We start from the raw sequence: 21,954 nt of genomic DNA on the forward strand, positions 1-21,954 counted from the left end.
GTAGGAGTCCAACAGATTTAACTTGTCCCCAAATTCCTGAACTACCGTCCTTGTAAATTTGTTGGTTTTTTGGCAGAGTATAACTGAACAACTTCTAGGCATAACATTTGCTGTGAACACCCACAGGAGACAGGCAGCTGTGGCCACCCTCAGCATTGGGTCAGGGAGGAGAAAAGGCTGCCACCCAAGATCATAGTGCGCCCAGGAACTTAGCTTCCACACCTGAGACCCCAGTTCTGCTTGGGACTCAGAGAAACCCCATTCTTAATTGTTTATTTTTGTCATTCTTGGGCCATGAAGCCCAAGCAAGTCTAAGTTTCAAGGCTAGAGACTTCATTTTGCGCTCCCTCACTCCCACCCCCACCCCTTGTTATCCTCTGGTCTCCCGGGTCCTTCTGCCTCTTTTTGTCCTTCCCAGCCCCCAACGTCCCCAACCTTCAAAATAATTTACCCTCTGGGATCCACACAAGAGACCATAGTGCCCCCCTCCCCCACCTCATGGCCAGCCTTCACAGCCCTGCGCTCTCTCGTCCCTATTTAAGTGGGGGAGATTGTAAAGGTGAGCCAGGAGCAGCCAGCAAGTTTTGACAGACGCTGAGGAGGACTAATGGGTTTCTAAGGAAACGGAGAGGCAGCAGCCATTTTAGTGGCATTTACCATATGAAAAATATATAGAGTCTGACATCCCCTTCCCACGCGCACTGGGGTGACACCCGGCTGCAGAGGCTCCGAGGTGAGGGTGGCCGCGGGTTTAGCGGAGCGGGACACCTGCAGCAGGTGTCGCGGGGTCGCGGCTCCTGGCGGGCGGGCGGGGTGGCGGGGCTCCCACGCGGACGCCGCAGTGCAGCGCGGGCCTCGCGCCTGGCCCGCCCCTCAGTCCCCGCCCCGCAGGCCGCGGGAGCCCGCCGGGAGGCGCGCGGGAGGTGGCCGCGGCCCGGGGCCACCGCGCGCCGCTGCCCAACATGGTCGCTGCGCACGCTGCACACTCTCCGTCCTCGGCTGAGTGGATTGCCTGCCTAGATAAAAGGTATGCCGCGTGGGGTGTGGGATTTGGATCGTGGGGAGCCACTCGTGGGGTGCCACCTGCGGGAGAGCATTCCACGTGCTGGGGAGCGGAATGCGGCGCCGCGGGGGACAAGACGCCAGCCTGCCCTGGTCCCCTTCCGCCCCACAGACTCCACGCTCCACTCGTGGGTGGGTGGGGGTTTCCCTTGGCAGTAAGACCTGAGAGAGTTCATCTATGAGGCTTCAGACTGTCCAGGCCCTTAGGATGCATGTCCTTTAAGTTTCCAGGAGGTGTGTGTGTGTGTTGGGGGCGGGGGGGTCATGCAGGTGTAGAGTCACCTTTTTTGTTTCTGAAAACCAAGTGCGAGGGACTCAAGGGAGCTGTCAAGTCTCTTGCTGAAATCCACAGCTCTTACCTTGGGCGCTCACTCAAGGTCTGTGTTAAGAAGGTCACTGGGAGGTGGCTTTCGTCTTCATCTCTGCAGCAGCAGAAAAGACCCTCACTCTAAAGAGAATTTAAACGGCAGAGAGTGCTGACTCTGGCCAGCCTCTGAGGAAGGTGCTGTGGGTGACAACGGATTGCAGTTGTTTCCAGGCTCTGACAGTGCCATTTTCTGTTTGTCTAGATTGCAAATTTAACAGTAAACATTACACGGTATGTTAGCAATTATAGTTTATTACCCGAAGGAAAGAGGTGCTGTATCCGAACTCTGACAGAAACAAGCAAAAGGTCTTGCATTTGAACCGCCCCTGAATCTCAGAGTTCGGTGCCAAAGGCCAGGGGTTCACACCTTGCCACTATCTGCATGATATCTGTATTTGCATTTATGGGAAATATTCTGGGCTCTGCCATACTAAACATTTTTCAATGAACAGATTTGTAACCGGATCAAACTTGAGGATCTCAAGTGTGGCCTGTTTTACTGTTATAGGCCCTTGATGAGAAGATATTAACTAAGAAGAGCTAAATGTAACTCATTTGAGTAACTTAATGTGATAAACGATCCTGGCTTTTAGTTACCACACAGTAGCAGGAATATTTTTGGCAGGCATTGCCCCGTTCCCGACTAAAATGGTGTCTACTAATATTAGAGAAATTACACACAGCAAACACTAAGACAATTGAAGAGATGGTTAAGTCATACAGAATTCTGTGGAGGAATTAAAGTCATATTTAAGCGGAGTGCCTGCTAATGTGATCAGTAATCTAAATTTAATACTTTAGGAGGAGTGAATTATAAAACAAGAGATAATCAAGAGCTTGCACTTAGCCTATAAATAGCTAGCAGCGCATCCTCATGAGTGGTAATTCTGGGTCGTAAGCAACATAACTTCTCTTGGCAGAAATGCGCAGTGTACAGTTTTTGAACAGTCAGTCAGTCATTGGAAATCCTTCAGTGAGTGAGGACTTGTGGAGTCACAGATCGGTGCTGCTGGGACGCCTTTGACGTCTCTACCTGCGCATCTGCCTACCCGGTTGTGTTTGGAATGGACTTCCAGAACATGGTGCCGCACTCTAAAGCCACCGTTCATAACGAGCAAACAACAACAGTAACCAAACCATAACAAAATCCCACTCCTGCTCCTGAACCTGGTGTTTCTGAAGGGCAGGGGAGTGGGCCGATCCTCAGAGCTCTCGCGAGTTCTGATCTTCGTATCCCTTTTACTTCCTGAGTTGGAAAAAGCTCACCTCCCAGCAACGGGTGGACAGATGGAAGGGAGGAGGAAAAGGTGCCAAATGCACTGAAAACAAGGGATGCAGGCTAAGCATTTTGTTTCCTGGTGCGCCTGTCCTATGGCCTTGATCCCAGAATTCCTAAGCAGAGCCCCTGAGGAGCGGCGGCGATTTCATCGCAAGTGGGCATTTGGAGGCAGATTTTGAAGTTACGTTTTAAAACATAATCTGTTAATTTTTTAAAAGAGAGAATGAAGGCTGAGAGTGTGGACTAAAATTGTCTGGGAAGCTCCCTGTAATGCCTCCTTCCTGGGGCATTGCCTTTAATGAGCCTGAGAGGTATTAATACCCTGTTCCGGGCACTGGGCTAGGCATTGAGGGCGCAACAAATGAGGGTTGCTCCTAGCTTCTGGGTGCTGATGGCTTTGTGGTGGGGTAGCTAGGTAACTGTGTGACTGCAGTCCCACGATAAATGTTTGAATAAGAATGTGTACAGTGCTTTGGAAGTGCAGTCAGGCCTGGATGTAATGGGCTGAGGGCAATTCTACCAAAGGCAGAGAAGAGGGAGGAGGTCAGGACGGACGGATGAGCAACTTGGGCAAAGGCACACTGATGTGGCAAGGGACTCTGCTTCCCTCTCCACCTCAAATTCCTCTTGTGACCAAATCTAGACTACAGGAAAATACACTCTGTTTTCTAAATCTTTTTTCATGGCCATTTCCAAGTGTGCATAAGAAAAGCAGGAACGATGCAGTGAAGAGGGAACCAGGACTCTGCTGCTGGCAACAGAGGGAGTTCAGCTCAGAAATGTAGTTCAAATGCATGCAGGAGCCGAGTGACCAGCAGCGTGACTCTCTGGGAAAAAGAGGAGCCCTGAGATTGGGACAGAAGAGAATAGAGGGGAGGGTGTTGTTGATGGAGGTGGCTTGGTCAGTAACACATCTGCTGTACAGACACCTGAATTTGGATTCCGAACACCTGTGTTAACAACATTGCTGGCATTGCAGCAAATGTCTTCAGGTACAGCAATGGGGGAGCATAGACAGAAGCTTATTGGCCAGCCAGTCGAGCCAAATTCATGAGCTCCACATTCAACAGGATACCCTGCCTTACAAAGTAAGGTCGAGAGTGACAGTCAAGGAAGACATCCAGCTTTGCCTTCTGACTTCTGCATGCATGTACATCCACACATATAACACATACACGCATAACACACACATATGCATACATGCACATGTATGCCCAGGTACACACACACACACGCACACACACGCACACACACACACACACACACACACACACACACCAAACTTTATAGAAAGAAAAGAAAGAAGAAATAGAAAAGTCTACTTGAGAGAAGGCATACATAAGGAAAATTGAAGTGAAACATACCACCATGGAAAATAAAGCAGAGAAGTGTGCACTTGGCACGCCTACAAAGCAGTCCTGGTTGGGACAACACTCTCTAAACTCACATGTGAAGAGGGAGCCCCAAACCACGTAGATGTGCCGATTAGGCTAAAGAAAGAAAATGCCGAGTGTTTTAGTGTCAGCTGCTTCCAGTCATGGATGTGGTCGTTCTGAGGTGTCTATAAATGCCTAAAACCTCGAGTGATGTCAGACATTAGGATGTATAAACCAACACTGGAAAGTTTTGATAACGCTCGTGGATGCGAAGCAAGTTTACTGATTGCTTATGGATCTTACATAGATTTCTCCTGGGGCTGAGACGGTTCACTAGAAATGAAATTGTATAATTCATTCCTACTATTTGGGATTTAAAATAGTCAAACGGCACTTTAAAAAAATGTGATGACCTTTATTTAATTTTAATGAAAGGTTTTGAGTTGGCTTCCTGTGTCTTTAAGAATTGTTTCTAGGTAATGACTTGTAAGGGCATCACCAAGTCACATGGTTGGGGGATCGCCTGTTCAGCAGACCATGGCCCGTGAATCCCCCAAGAATGGCTCTAAAGGTCCTGATTGGTTGGAAAATAAATAAAAAGAGTAATAGTTCACGATCCATAAAATTTATATGAATTTAAATTTCAGTGTGCATCAACAGTTTTATTGGAAGACAGCCACACTTACTTGGCTCCATATTGTCTGTGGCTGCTGTCGCTGCGGCGGCAGAGTGGGGTAGTGGCAAGGAGGCTTGTGGTCCACAGAGCTTAAATGTTTACTGTGTGAACGAACCTCCCCAGAACACATGGCTGTCCTTCGCTCGAGACGAGCCGCTCACCCAAGGGAAGGATGGTGAGCTACTAGAGGTAGCAGGAGCATCTTCTCTCTCTGGAAAGAGTTTGCCATTCCTTTTGCCTGAGGTTCTGTAACAGTTTTGGGAGGGGAGGTGTGGTTGTTTATTCTACCTGAAGATTCCTGTCCCACAGGCCGAAGCAGAAGATGAAGTCAAGGATGGTGGAGCATGTCAGACAGGCTGTCATCTTTTACTTATTTATTTTACTGGGAATTTGAATTTTTATTATTTTTAATTGTTTTTGTTGAGCTATATATTTTTCTCTGCCCCCCTTTCAATCCTCTCCCAAAATATCCCCAATTTACTCAGGAGATCTTGTCTTTTTCTACTTCCTATGTAGATTAGATTTATATTTGTCTCCCTTAGGGTCCTCTTTGTTGTCTAGGTTCTCTGGGATTGTGAATTGTAGACTGTTTTTTCCCCCTTTATTCTAAAAGCCACTTATGAGTGAGTACATATATTTGTCTTTCTGGGTCTGAGTTACTTCACTCAATCTGATGTTTTCTAGATCCATCCATTCAGGCTGTCATCTTTTAAAGGCAACTATATCTTTTTCTTTTTTTAAATTTTTGTATTTATGTTTCCTTTAAACACATACACACTTATGTTGATGCTTCCTTTGCACGTGACTTGCTCCCATATAGATGGTATGTTAGTATTTTGATGTGGTAGGAATGAGATTGAAAGAAATCAAGGAGCACGTTCGCTAAAACCAAAATACTTTGCAGGACACACGGTGCGAGAAGATGGCTCAGAAATCAAAGAAACGTCAGATATGGTCTCTAGAGGGATGGAGAGGATCAAAGATGCACACAGAGCAGAACTGTGGCTCTGCGGAGGCTGGTGTCAACTAGGCAGGACCCTAGGGATGGTACTCCTCTGGTACTTTCTCTAGGACTCAGGGCTGGCCTTGCTCACACTCCAGGGTTCCTGATTTGTCAGCATACTGAGAATGCATGCATGTTTCAGGGGTGGTTACACAGGCATCAGACTCCTGAGACCTTCGAGACCAGTCCTTAACTTGGTGGAAAATTTGTATCAGCCGACTAGTGGACAAGCTCATCTTTTGGCTACTGCAGTTGTACCAGAGGCCAGCTGAGGAGGGAAGCCAGTCATTAGCAGAAGCACATCTCTGGAATTTCCAAAGGGAAGCTAGGCTGCCAGGAGGTCAGAATGCTCACTTGCTTCTCCAGTCTACAGAGTGTGTTCTTTTCCCAGTGCCACAGAGGTGGGAATTGAATTCTAATCGCAAGGTAATTCTGGGGACACTTGAGGACAGCTTTGCTGTCCCATTTTCTAGTTAGATGACCACTGGAAAGAGCTCCCAGGGTGCACTTTGTCCGCTGTAATAAGACAAGTCAGACTCCGTGGTAGCTGCCTGCTTGTTTCTCGGTCTACATCCTTCAACATTGGTGGCTGTATCTAATTCATCCCTTTATCTCCAGCACCTGACTGCTGCCCTCAGTGTGGAAGGTGCTCACAGGGCCAGGGGGAGGTGATCACATACATCATCTCCTCTGTGCCCAGGTGGCCTCTGCAGCTCTCTGGCAAGATGGAGGGCGTAGGTGGTGGATTAGCGTTGTCTTCATGGGCCTCTGCTTCTCCTGGTTCCTGGGTGATGCGAATCCTGGCTTTGGGGTGGGGGTAGGGAGACGCATCATAACTATTTTAGCCAGCTGTTTCAAAAATTCAATCTATTTTTATGGTGGAAGATCTCAGAATGCATAGACTAGTAAGAGTCTCTATTCCATCTCTTCCCACCCCCAAAAATCATGACCTCACTGCTAACCCTGCTTTATTTTTATGCCCATTCATTCTCCTCTGTCCCCAGGATTGGTTAGGTAGTTAGTTAATTAGTTAGCTAGTTAGTTAGTTAGTTGTGTACGGTGTGTGCCGCACATGTGTGCATACGCTGCAGTGTGTGGGTGCTGAGTTCAGGAGCATTCAGGAGGAGTCCCTTCTTACTTTCCATCTTGTTTGAGCAGGTCACCCCTTCCTCCCTCACAGTGTGCTATGTGCTAACTGGCCCCAGATCTTCTGGGCCATTCTTCGGTTGCTGCCCCCCACCTTGCTGTTAGGGGTGCTAGAATTACAGATCCATGCTACCTAGTCCTGCTTTGGTATGTGGGTTCTGGACACAGGTTGTCAGGCATGTGCGCAGTGTTTACCCACCGAGCTTCTCCCCAGCCTCCTACCCCTGGGTTATTTTGAAGTAGTCCCCACATGCAGTCTCTAATCTGCAGCTATTTCAGTACATAGCTCAAAAAGGTAAGGGTTCTTTATAAAGAAAATAGTGCCTGGTGATGGTGGTGCACACCTTTAATCCCAGAACTTGGGAGGCAGAGGCAGATGGATCTCTCATTTTGAGGCCAGCCTGGTCTACATAGTGAGTTCTAGGACAGCCAGGGCTACACAGGAAAAGCCTATCACTCAAAATAATAATAATAATAATAATAATAATAATAATAATAATAATAATAATAATAAATTGCCATTACTATACATTGCAAATTTTGACACTAGTTCCCTAACATATTCAAATATTCAAAGTTCCTTGTTTATCTCAAAACTTTTTTTATTTCCTTTGCATCTGTATTTTCTGAAATTGGCATTCGGGTTATCTTGGTCAAATTCTGATTTATGTTTTGGTGAGAACTTCAGTGGAATTATGGCATTCCATCAAAAGGCCCATGGTGTCCATCGATCTCTTTCTGTGATGTTAGCAATATATTATTTTCAAGTTTCATGTCTGATATTTCTGCATTTGCAGCTTCTTAGGGGACAGCTCACTGTGGCCTCGAGACCATGGAAACACATGCTGTGTATATGCGGAGCAGTAAGAGGGCACGCTGCACAGCCCGGTGTCTAATGGGGGTTAGTGCTCTGGCTCTGGTTTTATTTGCAGAAGGGCATTCGGAAAGGGAGGCATGGCCAGATCTGATGCCCTCAAGACGAGACATGGGCACGAGGACCAGTGAGCCTGTGAGAGGGGCAGCTGGCCCAGTACACCCTTGGCCCTGCCACCTGTCCCTTGCCGAGTCTGGGAGACTGAGTTGTCCATAGGAGAGTGATGTCCAGCAGAGCCAGTGCAGCCTCCCTCTTCTCCAGTGATAGTGAGACTAACATTGCCCTTTGTCAGAATTCTCCTGGATTTCTAAGCTTTCACCACCCTTCCTTAGGGCCAGGTTAACCTCCCAGACTATTCCCCCAAGCCACAGGCTGATTTTGCTTCTGGCAGATTTATAGCTACGTCCTCAAGAGAGGCCTGGAAGAGAGTGGCCATCCTCTGCTTTTCTTTCTCCCCGAGAGCAAAGGCGCAGGAGGCTCTGGCCTAAGGAGTATTGAGAGGAAGGAGATGGAAATAGCTGGGTGGATGGTAGGTAGGGAAGCAGCTGTACCTCCGAAGGAAAACAGCAGACCGGCCTGGGTGGCAGCAGCCGTCTCCAGCTGGCCGTGTTGACTCAGCTGCCTCTGTGAAGCACGAGGATCTCCTGTGGAAAAGCGAAACATGTGACCTCTCTCTTTCTTCTCCATACGTGCTCTTTCTTCCATGTCTCCCCCCCCCCAACTGTGAAGATTACCCAAACTTTGAGCCCAAGGCCCATGTTACAGACCAGGTAGACTCGTCTCTGCACAGGGCAGTGCCCTTGTGATACCCTGTTGACATTTTGGGGGTGCACTGCCTTCACCCTCCACTGCCACAGAAGCTGGAGAGAAAGGGAAAAAAGCCGATGTTCTTCCGGTCTCTTGCTCCAGTCCAGGTGTCCACGTCACACAGTGATGTAGTAGAAGACTACCGAACGACTGTAGGACGGCCCATGGTTTCCTGGAAGATAGAGATGTTGATACCCTTGCTGTCCAGAAGGCCTGGGCCTGTGACAGCTGTCTTGTAACCCCAAAGGAGGGACCAAGACCGAGGCCCGGTGCTGACCTTGCTCAGCTGTTGTGTATCTTAAGATTTTTCTGTCTCGTGAGGAAAACAATCCTGTGCGCCTAGAAGCTACTCTTTGTTGTGCTTTTTCCCCCTTTGCTGTTGAAACCACCTGCAATCTAACAAGCTGGCATGTGTCTAAAGTTCTTACCTCTCTTCGCCCCTCGTCCCCATTAGGTTTTCCTTCTTTTGATTTATCGACAATATCACATTTCTGTATTTTCAGACTTTTGAGTCTACCTATGTCCTTTTGGACATTCGGAGTCACCGATCCTTCCTCCCCTTTACCATTGTGTTCTGTTCACTTCCAGGGCCTTATCCTGGGTGTTCCTCATCAGTTCACAGCCAGGTCAGCTTCCTTTTAGGTAGCTCGATCTGGATTCAAATTCCACCGTTGCCACTCACCAGCCGTGTGGACCAAGCTGTTCTGTTTTCTGAACTTCTATTCTTGAATCTTTTATCTTCAGAGAAAGCTGCAGTGATGACCGTGCTGGGATTGCGGCCAATTCAAGGACAACTGAGTGGTTTTGTCTGAGTCTGAGTAGCGGAGGTGGCATGAGTTTGGGGATCACCGTATGTAGGTTCAGATATTTGGCTTGATTTGATCAGTAATAAATTTTTCGCCAAGCAAATGAGTTACTGTATAACTGTTTTACGCAATGTCTGTAAATAGTGGTACTTTCACTTATTCGTTTTGATTAATTTTGCTTTTTCTAATTTTTCTTGCCTACCTACACTAGCTATGAATTCTGGGACATGGTTGAAGAAAAAAGGCCAAGATGGAGAGCACCTTTGAGTTCTTACCTTACAGGAAGGCTTTTTGTTTCACCGTGGAACTTTAGGTCTGATGACCCCCTACCCCCCATCTGAGACCCCCCTTTCTTATACTTTCTTTTATTTTAAAGCGAGTTTCATCTTCTTAAAATAAGATGATCCTGTGAATTTTTGATTCTCTTTCGGATTCTTTTGTTTCTCCTAGAAACATAAAATCCTTGATTGATTCCCTCCCCCCCACCCCATTCTTCTTTAAACACAATCCTGCTCTGTCACCTCGACTGTCCCGGAACTGCAGGCTGCTCCCAGGTCACAGTCATTCTCCTGCCTCAGCCTCCTGAGAACTGGGATCACATACTGAGCCACCACAGCTGCCCGAGTTTTGAATGATAAATCCACCGATTGATTCCGATTTGAAATACAGCTTTGTCATGTTATATTACATCTTGATAGCTCGCTCTGCCTAGCTGTTTAATATTTTATCAGTGCTGTCTTCACATCTATCGATGAGGGATGGAAGCTGGTGCCTTTGTAATAATATTTCTTTCAGGTTTTAGTATCATGATTCTTTGGGCTTCTTAGTGTTTCCTCTATTTTATTCCCCTCTAATTTTAAAAGAAATTGTCAAAGATTGATACTGTTTCTTGAAAACGTGTTTATTGTTTTAGGTTTTTAATTTGTAGAAAGATTTTTTTTTATGACTGATTCAAACTTTTTCATAGCTAAAAGATTTCTGTTTCTTCTGGTCATGTTTTTGATCAGTTCCTTTAGGAGTTCATGCCTTTCATCCATGTATATTATCATACATAGTACTTCTGAGTTACCCTCTGCCATCTCTGTGACCAAACACCTGAGGGGAAGCGACTTATGGGAGAGGAGTTATTTTAACTCACAGTTAAGAGGCAGGGAATGGTTGGGGGCTGGGGTGCGAGGTAGCTGGGGACAGTGTAGCCCCAGTCATGAAGTGAATCTCCTTTACCCTTTCTATTTGGTCTGTCACCATCATGAGGTGATAGCATCCACGTTCAGGGTAAGTCTTCACTGCTCAGTTAATTCTCCATGGAAACGCTCTCACAAGCATAGCCAGAGGTGTGTCATCATTGGGAAAATGGTCCTTTGCCCATTTTTCAGTCCATTTTGGTTTTTTTTTTTTTTTTTTGCCATTGAGTTGTATGATTTCCTCTATCTTTTGGATATTAAGTTCTTACCAGATACACAGTTTGAAAATATTTTCTATTTTATGGGCGGCCTTTTTACTCTTCGGATGGCTTCTTGGTTAGGAAAGTCCCTGGTTATTTATTTATTGGTTTCATTATTTATTTATTTTGAAGTCTTTTAAAAAAATCATTCCTTTGATTTTTTTTTGTGAGATTATTATATAATTGCTAAATTTCCCCCTATCCTTTCCTCCCTCCAAATCCTCCCACACACCTCTCCTGACCTGCTTTCAAATTCACAGCCTCTTTTTTTGCTAACTATTGTTACAAGCATCTATGGACACACACACGCATCTATGTCTTTATACCGTTACTTGTATGTATGTGTGCCTTCAGAGCTGACCGTTTGGTACTGGGTAACTAGTCAGTGTGCTGTTTCCTGGGGAGGACTAGTTCTCCTGCTGTTACAAGGTTCTTTATTGAGTATGCCACAGGAGGGTTGGCTGCTTAAGTCTTGCATGTTGTCTTCATCAGCTCTTTAAACAAATGTGTGGCGTAAGAAAGCTCTGCTTTCAATGTCCCATGCCAGGCCTTCCTCACTTCCCTGCTCGCCTCCTTCTCCCTGCCTCGCGCTCTTTTCCGCCTTCCCCTAACCAGATGTGGCACATCTGATTTGATCAGATTTAGTCACCTTTTTCCTACTGTCGTGTGTTCATTTATTCACTCGGGCCTGACCTTGCTTTCTACATGCCAGGCACTCTTGCTGATTGCCCGTTAGTGAGAAAACCGACAAAGCCCTTGACCTTGCAAACTGAAATACTCAAGGGAAAGAAGATACTCCTTCCATCAGTCCTCAGGACATGACTGAGTAACTGGTTGTGTGCTAGGCCCTCTTCCAGCTGGCACAGACTACAGCAGTGAGCAGGGCCTTGGAGCTAAAGGCAGGTGTATACAGGGACAGGGACGCAGAAGTAGGCAATGCCGTGCAAGCATCTCTGCAGCCACGTTCAGCGGTGACAAGAGCAGTGTTGGAGACTAAAGCAGAGGCCGGGAGAAGAGACCTAGAGGCACTGTTATTTGAAAGAGGATGGCCAGAGAGGTCTTTCTACTGAAGTAACGCTTCATTCAGAGCCTCGAGTTACTTGAATCTAATTTAAATCCAGGCTATCCCGAATGGGTGGATGAGACATTTTAGAGAGCGGAGTTGGATGGGCGCCCATGGTGGGGACACAGGCTGAATAAGTATGGTGCATCCTTTTGTTTTGTGACAAGATCCGACTTTGAAAAAGTACCCGTGTTTTGTTAACTACTTTTGTTGCTGTAATAGATGAAGGTAATTTCATGAAATGGATAAGTGAAGGCTTTTAGAATTCTTGGTTATCTATTAAAAATTACACACTTGCTTATTTATTGGGTAAGTATGTACGTATGTTTGTGGGGGGCACATGTGTGCCATGATACATGTGTGTAGATCAGAGAACAACTTGTGGGAATCTGTTCTCTCTTGCCTTGTGGGCACTGGGGGTCAAACTCAGGTCATCAGGCTTGGTGGCAAGCGCCTTTGCCTACTGAGCCATTTAGCCAGCCCTGGGCTATTTTTAAATACTATTATTTAGAGCTATATTTAAAAATGGGATTGGAGCTGGGCAATGGTGACATAAGCCTTTAGTCCCAGCATTCAGGAGGCAGAGGCATGCAGATACCTGTGAGTTCAAGGCCAGCCTGGTCCACAAAGTGAGTTCCAGGACAGTCAGAGCTGTTACACAGAAAAACCCTGTCTCGAAAAACCAGGAGGGAGAAATTGAAGAAATTGAAGAAATTGAAGTTCAGCTGTCAAGAGTACTTGTTGATCTTGCAGAGGATGTGGTGGGTCGAGTGAGAAAGGCCTCCGTACACTCGTGGGTTTGAATGCTTGGTTTCCAGTTAGCGGAACTCTTGGAGAAGGATTCAGAGTATGACCTTGTTGAAGGAGATGTATTACTGGGCGTGAGCCTTGAGGTTTCAAAAGCCCTTGCTAGGCTCAGTCTCTCTCTCTCTGCAGATTATGATGTAAAGCCCTCAGCTGCTACTGCTCCAGCACCATGCCTGTTTGCTTCCCACCTGTCATGATGATTTGGACGAGCCCCTCTAAAACTATGAGCAAACCTCATAAATGCTTTCATATATAAAAGTTGCCTTGGTCGTGGTGTAGAACAGTAACTAAGACAGAGGAGCTGGGTTTGGTTCCCAGCATCTACATTGTGGCTCAGAAGCACGTATAGCTCCAATATCAGAAGAATCTGGTGCTCTTTTGACCTCCTATGCACCAAGTATGCACATGGTATACATACCTACTTACAAAACACTAACACGTAAAATAAAATAAACACCTTCCATTTTTTAAAGGTACAATGAAAATGTAATTCATTTTAGTTTTCACCCTTCCTAGCCTCCCTCTTTGCCTCTCTTCCTCTTCCTCTTCCTCTTCTCCTCTTTATGGCTCTCAACATCATCTGTAGTGTAGTCGACCTGGATTTGAGTTCACACTCTCCATTTCAGCCTCCCAAATTCTGGGATTATAGGAGTGCATCTCTGCCCTCACTTTCACCTCTATCCCAACTTCTGGAACTCTCGGATTATAGGAATGTCCCCTCCCACCCACCTTAGTTTTCCAATACAATAATTGTTTTTTCAGGAAAAAGCAAAACTGCCTTTGGGAAACAGCCGAGTGTCATTCGGCTCAGAAGCGGCAAGGTTGTGAGTGTTGCTGTCGTCATCCCTACTCTAAGGATGAACTTGGGATTTTTGTATCCACCTGGCTTAGTTTTGCTGGGAGAGAATTTAGTGCCAGTCTGGGGCCCCTTAGGCTTCTAAGGCTGAAGTCCTAGAAGGAAATGGCCTGGAAATCCTGCCAGTTTCCTGTTTGAAAGATATGTTTGCTAGTTTGAACATTGTGTGTGTGCACGCGCGTGCGTGTGTATGTGTGTTTGTGTGTGTGTATTGTGTCCATATCATGGTTTCCTGAACACAATTTAGCAGTAGCAGTAAGCTTTCTTTTCTTATGTCAGAAATTGAATCCCACTTGAGAATAGCGAGTCTGCTATGGTGTTAGCCTACCTCACTCAGACTTCCCTGATGGTATTTGCAGACCTAAATTGTGGAGTTGGAATTATCTGGCTTCTGGCTAGACTTTCTATTTTATTTGCCTAAAATACTTTGGAAACTTACATCAGGAATCCTGTGTAATTATCCAGATTGCTAAGGCACAGATAAGGGAGTCCTCTCTGCTACAGCAGGGCGCCGCTGTAGAAGGCAGCTTACGCCTAAAGCAGATCTCGGCACAGCCAGGCTGGGAACCCCACTGGCTCAGTGTGAGCAGGGCATGTGTCCTGTCCGCGCTCACCTCCTGCCGCTGTAGCAGTATATTATTATAAGCTTGTGAAAACACCTTATCTTCCCCTCAATTGAATTTGATCCTATCTCTACCACTGTGCTTCCTACCTTTTCAGCGCACGGCTGGATATTTATCTTAATGTCGGAGGCTCATTTTAGAATTCAGCATTCAACAGGTTCTGGATGTCAAAGTAAATTTAATTTTTAAAACCCCTGCGGCTTTAGAGAATTAATATATAGTTTGTCTCTCTTATCAGAAGTTCTAGCGTCAGGAGAAATGGGCGAGAAAACTGTGCCTCAGGGGAGTGTGCAGAAGGCAGGAGGGCTAGTTAATGCTAGTGTTGTTTTTGGTTACCTGAAAGATAATGAAATCAAAATAAGTTAAATATATGACTATATTAATCATCATTCCGAGGGAATGCATATAGGTATCATTGAGAAGAGAGTGAGGAATGATAGGAAAAAAATAAAAGAAATTACTTTTAGACTATGGAGCAGTTACCTAAAAGTAAGGTTTTCTTTATTTTTTTCATTATAGTTGAACCTCATGTTATGCTATTTGTTCACCCACTGTTGGTTTTTCATCTGCCGCAGTCAAGCTCTACCGCAGGAGATTGCCCCTGTGAGTGGACTAGGGAAAATAGTTTAAATCTCTTCCTTTCTGTCAGGATGAGCAGCGTGCACGGCTGATCTCGTGTGCTGCCTTCTGCTTGTTTGTCTCATTACATAGGGGAGATTGCGCCCGTGTGAGGCTATCTCAAGGCGATAGCCCTGAAGCAGCTGAAAAGATCTCAAAGTCCTTTAAAATGAGTGGAAAGGGAGTTACAGAAGAGAACATTTAGAGTCCCTGATTTTAGATGTAAGACGTTTGGCACCACGGAAGCGCTCACTTGTGACCCAGCTACCGTCACCTCTTCCTCCCTTGGGCTGGGGGGTTCTGGAGTGCACAGTGCCCCTCTCTGCTTTCCTCCTTTCTGAGATTATTACTAAGTAGCATGGAATAACATCTTTCTCCTTCCCAGACGGAAAGGAAAACAACACAGGCTGTAACTGGAACTTTTTTTTTAGTTTTTTTGAGACAGGGTTTCTCTGTGCTGCTTTGGCTGTCCTGGAACTCACTCTGTAGATGAAGCTGCCCTTGAAATCACAGAGATCCACCTGCCTCTCTTGCCTGAGTGCTGGGATTAAAGGCATACATCACCACTGCCTGGCAAAACTATCTTTTATTCGGAGTCAAATAAAAGAATTGTCAAAACCTGTTCAACCCAGGACAGTTGGTCATAGATTTTACTGTACTTACTCCCTGCAGCGTTTTCGGTATGAGTATTTCTTAGCATGTTTTAGCCCAGACTCAATGCCTTTGTGACTTTTGAAATGAACATTATAGAATACTTACAGGATGATCATTTCCTAGGTTGCTATTTTTTTATAAACATAAGTTTGTATAAGTCCCCCCCCCCCCCCATTCAGAGACAGGGTTTCTTTGTGAATCTGTCCTGGCTGTCCTGGAACTCACTCTGTAGACCAGGCTGGCCTTGAACTCAAATATTTGCCTGCCTCTGCCCTCTAAGTGCCAGGATTAAAGGCGTGTTTCACCACACCCAGCTCGATTTTTATAAATATACTTTTTAGTGGCTGAAATCATATGGCTCATTTGAATTAAGCGTTTTTAAAAAAATCGTTTTTGCACTCTCTTGGGGCACCACAAATACTGTGGTTGGCAAAAGGGCAGCCTATTCCAATTCTTAGCCTTCTCAGTAATCTTTCTGCTGTGGGTGAATTCCAGGAGCCGCTTCAAAACATTGGGTGTACCCAGATGTGCCTAGCTGATTCTTTAGATGCCTGGGTTGACAGTTCCTTCTGTTTTCTACCTCTCTTGTTGACCAACCTTTCTACTAAAGGGAGTAAGGCCGCCTCCTCAGGCCCCATCCCTGGAAAAGGACTGAAGATGGCAGGGCCAGCCTAGCTTGCAGCTCTTAGTTTCCAAGTCTCACTGTGCTAATGTCCTAACCCTGGGCCAATGCGTTAAGGTGTTCAGTGTGCCTTCTCTGTCAGAAATACTTGTATTTCTTATAAGGAATTCCTGCAGAAGTAGAACCCTTAACTCAAAGAAGGCCAAGGGGAGACACGGGGAGCCTGTGGCTCTTCTAAGTTGCACCCATTGATATACTGCACCTCCCGATGTAACCTGTGCCCAGTTACAACACAGTAAAGGCGCAGTCCAAATCAGGGAGCTGAAAAATTGAGAGAGGGAGGTGCAGAGAATGAGAGTGAGGATACCATGGCTGCAGTTATGAGATCTTAGAGTGTTATTTCTATGTAGCAGATGGGAAGAGAATAGGGACTCAACATCCCCAAGACAAGTCCTGAGCACCAAGAAAGCAAGCCACCGCAGCCGAGGCACGCAGGCTGCTAGGAAATGTAGAAGTGACATTATCAGGACAGCCAGAGTTGGCATGCCATGAACAGATAGCATATGGCCCTTTGGTTGCCATGTCCCTGGAAACATATCTGCTTGGGAGAAGGTATGACCTTTGTATAGTTTCTAGCTCCCGAATGCCTGCTTTTGGTGCATCTAGAGGGTGTGAAATTGTGTCTACCCAGTTTACCTGAGAAAAATTGCTGCCATAGAACAAACATGGAATTCTGATTGTGAATAAGACGGAGTGGTTGCAATTCTCCACGTTCCTTCCCTGAGGTTCACTCGGGAGCTCTGACATTGTATATGAAACAAACAGAAAAGCGATTCCGAGAGGTAGAGAGGAAACAGTGGGTGGGTTTGGGGCCTCTCTTGCTGGAGGATGACACACAGGGAGTCCTCTGAGTTTTTGTTTTTGTCTTTTTTGTTTTTGTCACATATATATCCCACGATGGGTGTTGGAATATACATTGACCCAGAAATATTAAAAACAAAACAAAAAAACCCTTATAAAACGTATCCTAAGGAAAGCCTATTTATCTGTGATCATAGGACCAAGAAAAGGGACAGCCCTGATGGAGCACAAACGTCTAGACAACAATGGCTCTCTTTTAGTCAAACTCTACACAAACTGAGGGCTTACTGCTGTGGAACAATGGTCTTGTGCCCTGTCACTTATATTGTATTATTTTAATAAAACACTGATTGGTCAGTAGCCAGGCAGGAAGTTTAGGTGGGGGTGACAAGAACAGGAAAATTCTGGGAAGAGGAAAGAGTCGGTCTGCAGTCATCACCAGATACAGAGGAAGCAAGATGAGAATGCCTCACTGATAAAAGGTACCAAGCCACATGGCTGACATAGACAAGAATAATGGGCCAATTTAAGATGTTAATAATTAGTTAATAAGAAGCCTGAGCTAATAGGCCAACCAGTTTATGATTAATGTAGACCTCTGTGTGTTTCTTTGGGACTGACCAGCTGTGTGACCAGTCAGGACAGAAACCTCTGAGTGTTGGTTACAAGATGTTATGGATAATGGTCTGGACAAAAAGATAAACAAAGAATCATCAATACACAGTCCTTTGTTCCTTGCAACCATTCTGTATGAGGGGGACTCAAGGTGCTTTTAGTCGGGGACACTCAGATTTGTCACTGGCCGCCTGACCCAAAAGGAATGACTGAAGGAAGTGCCTGAGACAAAATGGAAATAAGAAAGGAGGAATCTCTGAGTATCAGGAAAGAAGAAAATATAATGGAAGAAGGGAAACTATAGGGGACAAGAGAATGGAGACTCAAAACAGCTGCACACCACACACACGAGAGATGATGCATGAGCTGGGTGGGGACCAGGAAGTGTCTGCCTTTCTCCAGTGTTCTGAAACCACTCCATCCATTTAGAAGCTCCCCAACAATGCTCTTTCCTTGGAGTGCTAGGATGGTGTTAGGTGATGAGTTCCTGCTCCCCTCTGCTTTGTTTCTTCTACCAAAATGAAGAGAGAACAAAAGCCATATGGAAACCTACTGTTTTGTAATGAAATAAAAATATTTTTTAAATGTTTGGAGGGGAATACCTGCAAGGTTAGAAAAATCCTTACCCAGAAGCCATGGGGTATTAAACAAAACCCCCGGTGCCAGGATTAGCTACCTCCTAATGAGTTGTTGGATGGGGGCCCTGGAGTCCCCAAAACAATAAAAGCTTTTGCCATTCCTCATGTGTGTACCAAATCTAGACAGTAGGACTCTATTCCTGAAGATGCAACACATCAAAAGGGGACTTGTCCTGACTAGTTTTATGTCACCTTGATACAAACTTGAGTCATCTGAAAAGATGGAACCTCAATTGGGAAAAATGCTTCCATAAGATCAGCTGCAGGGCATTTTCTTCATTAGTAATTGGTGGGAAAGGCACCAGCCCATTGTGGGTGGAGCTGTCCCTGGGCTGGTGGTTCTGGGTTCTATAAGAAAGCAGGCTGAGCAAGCCAGGGGGAGCAAGCCAGAAAGAAATACCCCCCCATGGCCTGTGCATCAGCTCCAGCCTCTAAGATCCTGCTCTGTTTGAGTTCCTGTCCTGGTTTTCCTTCAATGGTGGACTACAGTATGGATGTATAAGCAAAATAAACCCATTCCTCCACAACTGGCTTTTTGGTCAGGTGTTTCATCACTGCAAGAGAAACTCTAACTAAGATGGGGACATTATGTGCCATAGTCTTTAGTGAGTTACATTGTTGGGATGTGTGAGGTTTTCATTGATTGGGACAAAAAAATATATATTGTTTGTACACAGACAACCCAGCTCTCTGCCAAGTGAAATCTTGGGAATCAAGGTCATTGAAAGTATGTATGCAACAACAGACAGATGTTCATATTGTTTTGTTTAGGTGTATTGCCAATTTGAAATGCAAAGAGGGAGAATATACATATTATTTAAAATTTTTGTTTTGGCTGGCTTTATGTGCTACAGATATTCTTCTGAACAGAACATGGAGCTATTTATAATCTTGTTTTTGTAAATGAAATATTTGATTTATCACATTTTAAAGCAATTTCAGTTGGAAGTTGCACTAGCTGTCGTGGGAGCCAGTAGATTTTTTTGCAGCCAAAAGTGGGGAGAAAAAAAATAAAAAGCAAAGCTTTTGTGGATTCATCAAGAAATAGCACTTCCTGGCAGGGATGCTTGGGCAGAAGAGAGCCAGCTGCGCTTAGTGACGTCAGTACCCCAGTCTCACCGAGGCATGACTGGCTGTTTCTGCCTGCAGTGCTGATTCTGGTAATCTTGCTCCCTTCGGAGTACCACGGGGTGCAGTCTCTCACTGCGCATAAGCATATTATGGCCACGTGGTTTTCGTGAAAAAGAAAGAAAGGAAGAAGTTGTACATTGTCCAAGATGAAAACAAGCAGCCTGCTATTCACATGACAGGTTCTTGTAAAAATTCTAAACACACAAACTTTTCTTGCCAAATCTTTTAGTAAAATTGATGCTCAGAGCAGTGGCTCTTTGCATCGCTCAGCTCTTAAGTACTCCTTGAATTTTCACCCTGAAAAAGACCTAATTCGTTTGTTAATCCCACCAAATGAAAATAAAGCCCATTACCCACATTCTTTTAGTCATAAGCTAGGTTTATTTATTTATTTTTTTTGTCAGACAGGGCTATCTCCCTAAGTTGGGGCTTGAGGAAACAGCATCATTCATAGGAGAAGGTGGGGTTTATATTAACCCCCAAACTACAAGGCTAGGGGGTTTTCAAGGTGGTGTTTTTTTTTTCTTGGTTTGCGTGTTTGTTTGTTTGTTACATAGAAACTCGGCAGAACATTTCAAAATTGTTTGGTGGAACATCTTATCAGGGTAGAGGTTAGGGTATGGGGATGGAATTCTAGAAAATGGGACAAGACCTGGTCAAACCAAAGTTCTACAGAAAATAGGAATGTGTTTATTCTGACCTTGTAACAAGATGGGTTTTAATCTTAAGATGGAGTCAGGCTGGTCCGTCATTCTCCCCCTCGTCTCATGTGTCCCTTTCAACTATTTGATAGGTAGCAGTCATTTCTATCTGTTGTGTGGGCAGATAATGTCAGCAGACAGCGGGCATATTAACATTTTCTAGTTGTATCATGGCTAGGGTCTTTCTCATTGCATCTGATTGGTTAGCACAGAAAGACTACTTTTTTTCTTAAAACCATCCCTTCTGGGTGCCCTATCATAAAGTAGACCTATTTTAGCTAAAGAATCTACCTGTTGATAAATCTTGCTCTCTTTGGCTTTAACAGGTGTCTTGATGACAGTGAGGGAACCTGGTACGCCAATAAGCATTCTATATAGTCACTTTGTTCCTTTGTCATGCAGTTTCCTCTGGGTTTAACATTCCAGTCTTCGTTGAGGATAAGGGGTGATACATTCTATTCTGTGACTAGTTAGAACATTATTGTCAGGGCCCAGAAAGGCTGGAATGCTACTCAAAGGCTGGGAGGGGATTCAGGCGATGGGGCAGTCATCAGAAGCGTCTGGCTCATTGGCCCAGCTGAAGAGACAAGGAGCAATTATGCCCGCTGAACTGGGTCACACCAGCTCTCAGCAAGTCTGGGCTGTGGCTTTGTAGGACTCCTTGGGGCTGGCATGGTGTAGGTCCCTTTTGGAGCAGTTTGTAGTCCGCAGCTAATTTCTGGGTGTTGTCTACCAGCTGAGTAGGAATCTTCAGAGACAGAAAATAGAATAGGGACAGAAGTCAAAGGTAAGGAGCTTAAAGAAAAGTCTTGTTTCAGAACTTCCCCCTCGGGAGTAGGCTATAGGTAGGGAAGCTCAGGCTGTTGATGGACGTGACAGGTGGATTCAAGTTCCGATTCCCTGACGCGTGTTTTAATCTTTAAGTTTACAGAAAGATAAACGTTTTAGATAGTTCAGTGTTACCATTGCTCGTAACCTGTATTGAAACCCACATTGTAGACAAAGCAGCTAACAGGTAGCTGTAAAACAGTTGGAGTATCATGCCAGAAAATGGGTCAATACAAGGTCAAACCCAAGTTTTACAGAAAACAGGGATGAGCTTCTTGTGACCATGTAACAAGATGGCTTTCAGTCTTAAGATGGAGTCGGGCTGGTCCGACAGGTTCCCAGTGTTGTTGAGAGGCACTAAAGTGACAATACTGACCAGAGCCTTGGGTCACTCCTCTGTGCACACAGCGGGCGGATCATACCACAGAGAGGTGGGAGAAAAGCTAGGTTCGCCCCTGAGGCTTTGAAGCAGTTGCCTGGGGTCATCACTGTTGGCAACAGAAGGAGAATGGAGAAAATGGGTTTGCCCAGAGCTCCGAATAAAATGCAAGACAACTGATTCGTTTGAATTTCACATCAGTGAGAAATTTAAAAAGGTATAAATGCACCCCTTTTATTGAAAGGATATACTTAGATTGAAATTATTATTTACCTGAAAGCCAAGTTTGGGAGGATTGCTGTATTTGTATTTGCAAGACTTGGTGAATTTTAATTTAAAAATAAAAACAAAACAAAACAAAAAACCAAACTCTCCATATAAAGAATGTTGCTTTGGAATGGAGGGTTCTTTTTGGAAATTTTAATTTTTTTTTTATCATTGTGAGTGTGCATGATGAGTGTGGGGGAACACATGTCATGACATGTGTGTGGAGGTCAGAGGTCGACTTTGTGGAGTTGGTTCTTTCTTTCTGATTTTTACGTGGGCTCTGGGGATTGAACTCAGGCCATGAGGCTTGTGTGGCAAGCGCCTTTACCTGTAGAGTATCCCATCACGCAGTCCCTAGAGAGTCTGTTTTCTTAAAAAAGGATTTAGGAATATTTACTTTAGGTTTTTCTAATCCCAAGTGGCCAGCCCTAAACACATGTTCATGCAAACA

General features: G+C 45.1%; 1 protein-coding gene across 3 annotated transcripts in view; it reads left to right on the forward strand.

Moving 5' to 3' along the window:
- Nucleotides 1-692: 692 nt before the first annotated feature.
- LOC121439272 (rap guanine nucleotide exchange factor 4) overlaps nt 693-21,954 on the forward strand; it is a 261,927-nt gene continuing 240,665 nt past the window's right edge. Inside the window, exon 1 of one of the 3 annotated variants that reach the window (XM_041639728.1) lies at nt 693-1,027. In XM_041639728.1, the coding sequence (XP_041495662.1) occupies nt 963-1,027 (65 nt within the window). In that variant the 5' untranslated portion in view covers nt 693-962. The remainder of the gene's footprint in view (nt 1,028-21,954) is intronic. The other 2 variants (XM_041639726.1, XM_041639727.1) reach the window with 2 other exon arrangements.

This window comes from Microtus oregoni, unplaced genomic scaffold (genome assembly GCF_018167655.1).
Source record: "Microtus oregoni isolate MIOR12 unplaced genomic scaffold, Mior012 000060F_ref0000265, whole genome shotgun sequence".
Classification (NCBI taxonomy): Eukaryota; Metazoa; Chordata; class Mammalia; order Rodentia; family Cricetidae; genus Microtus; species Microtus oregoni.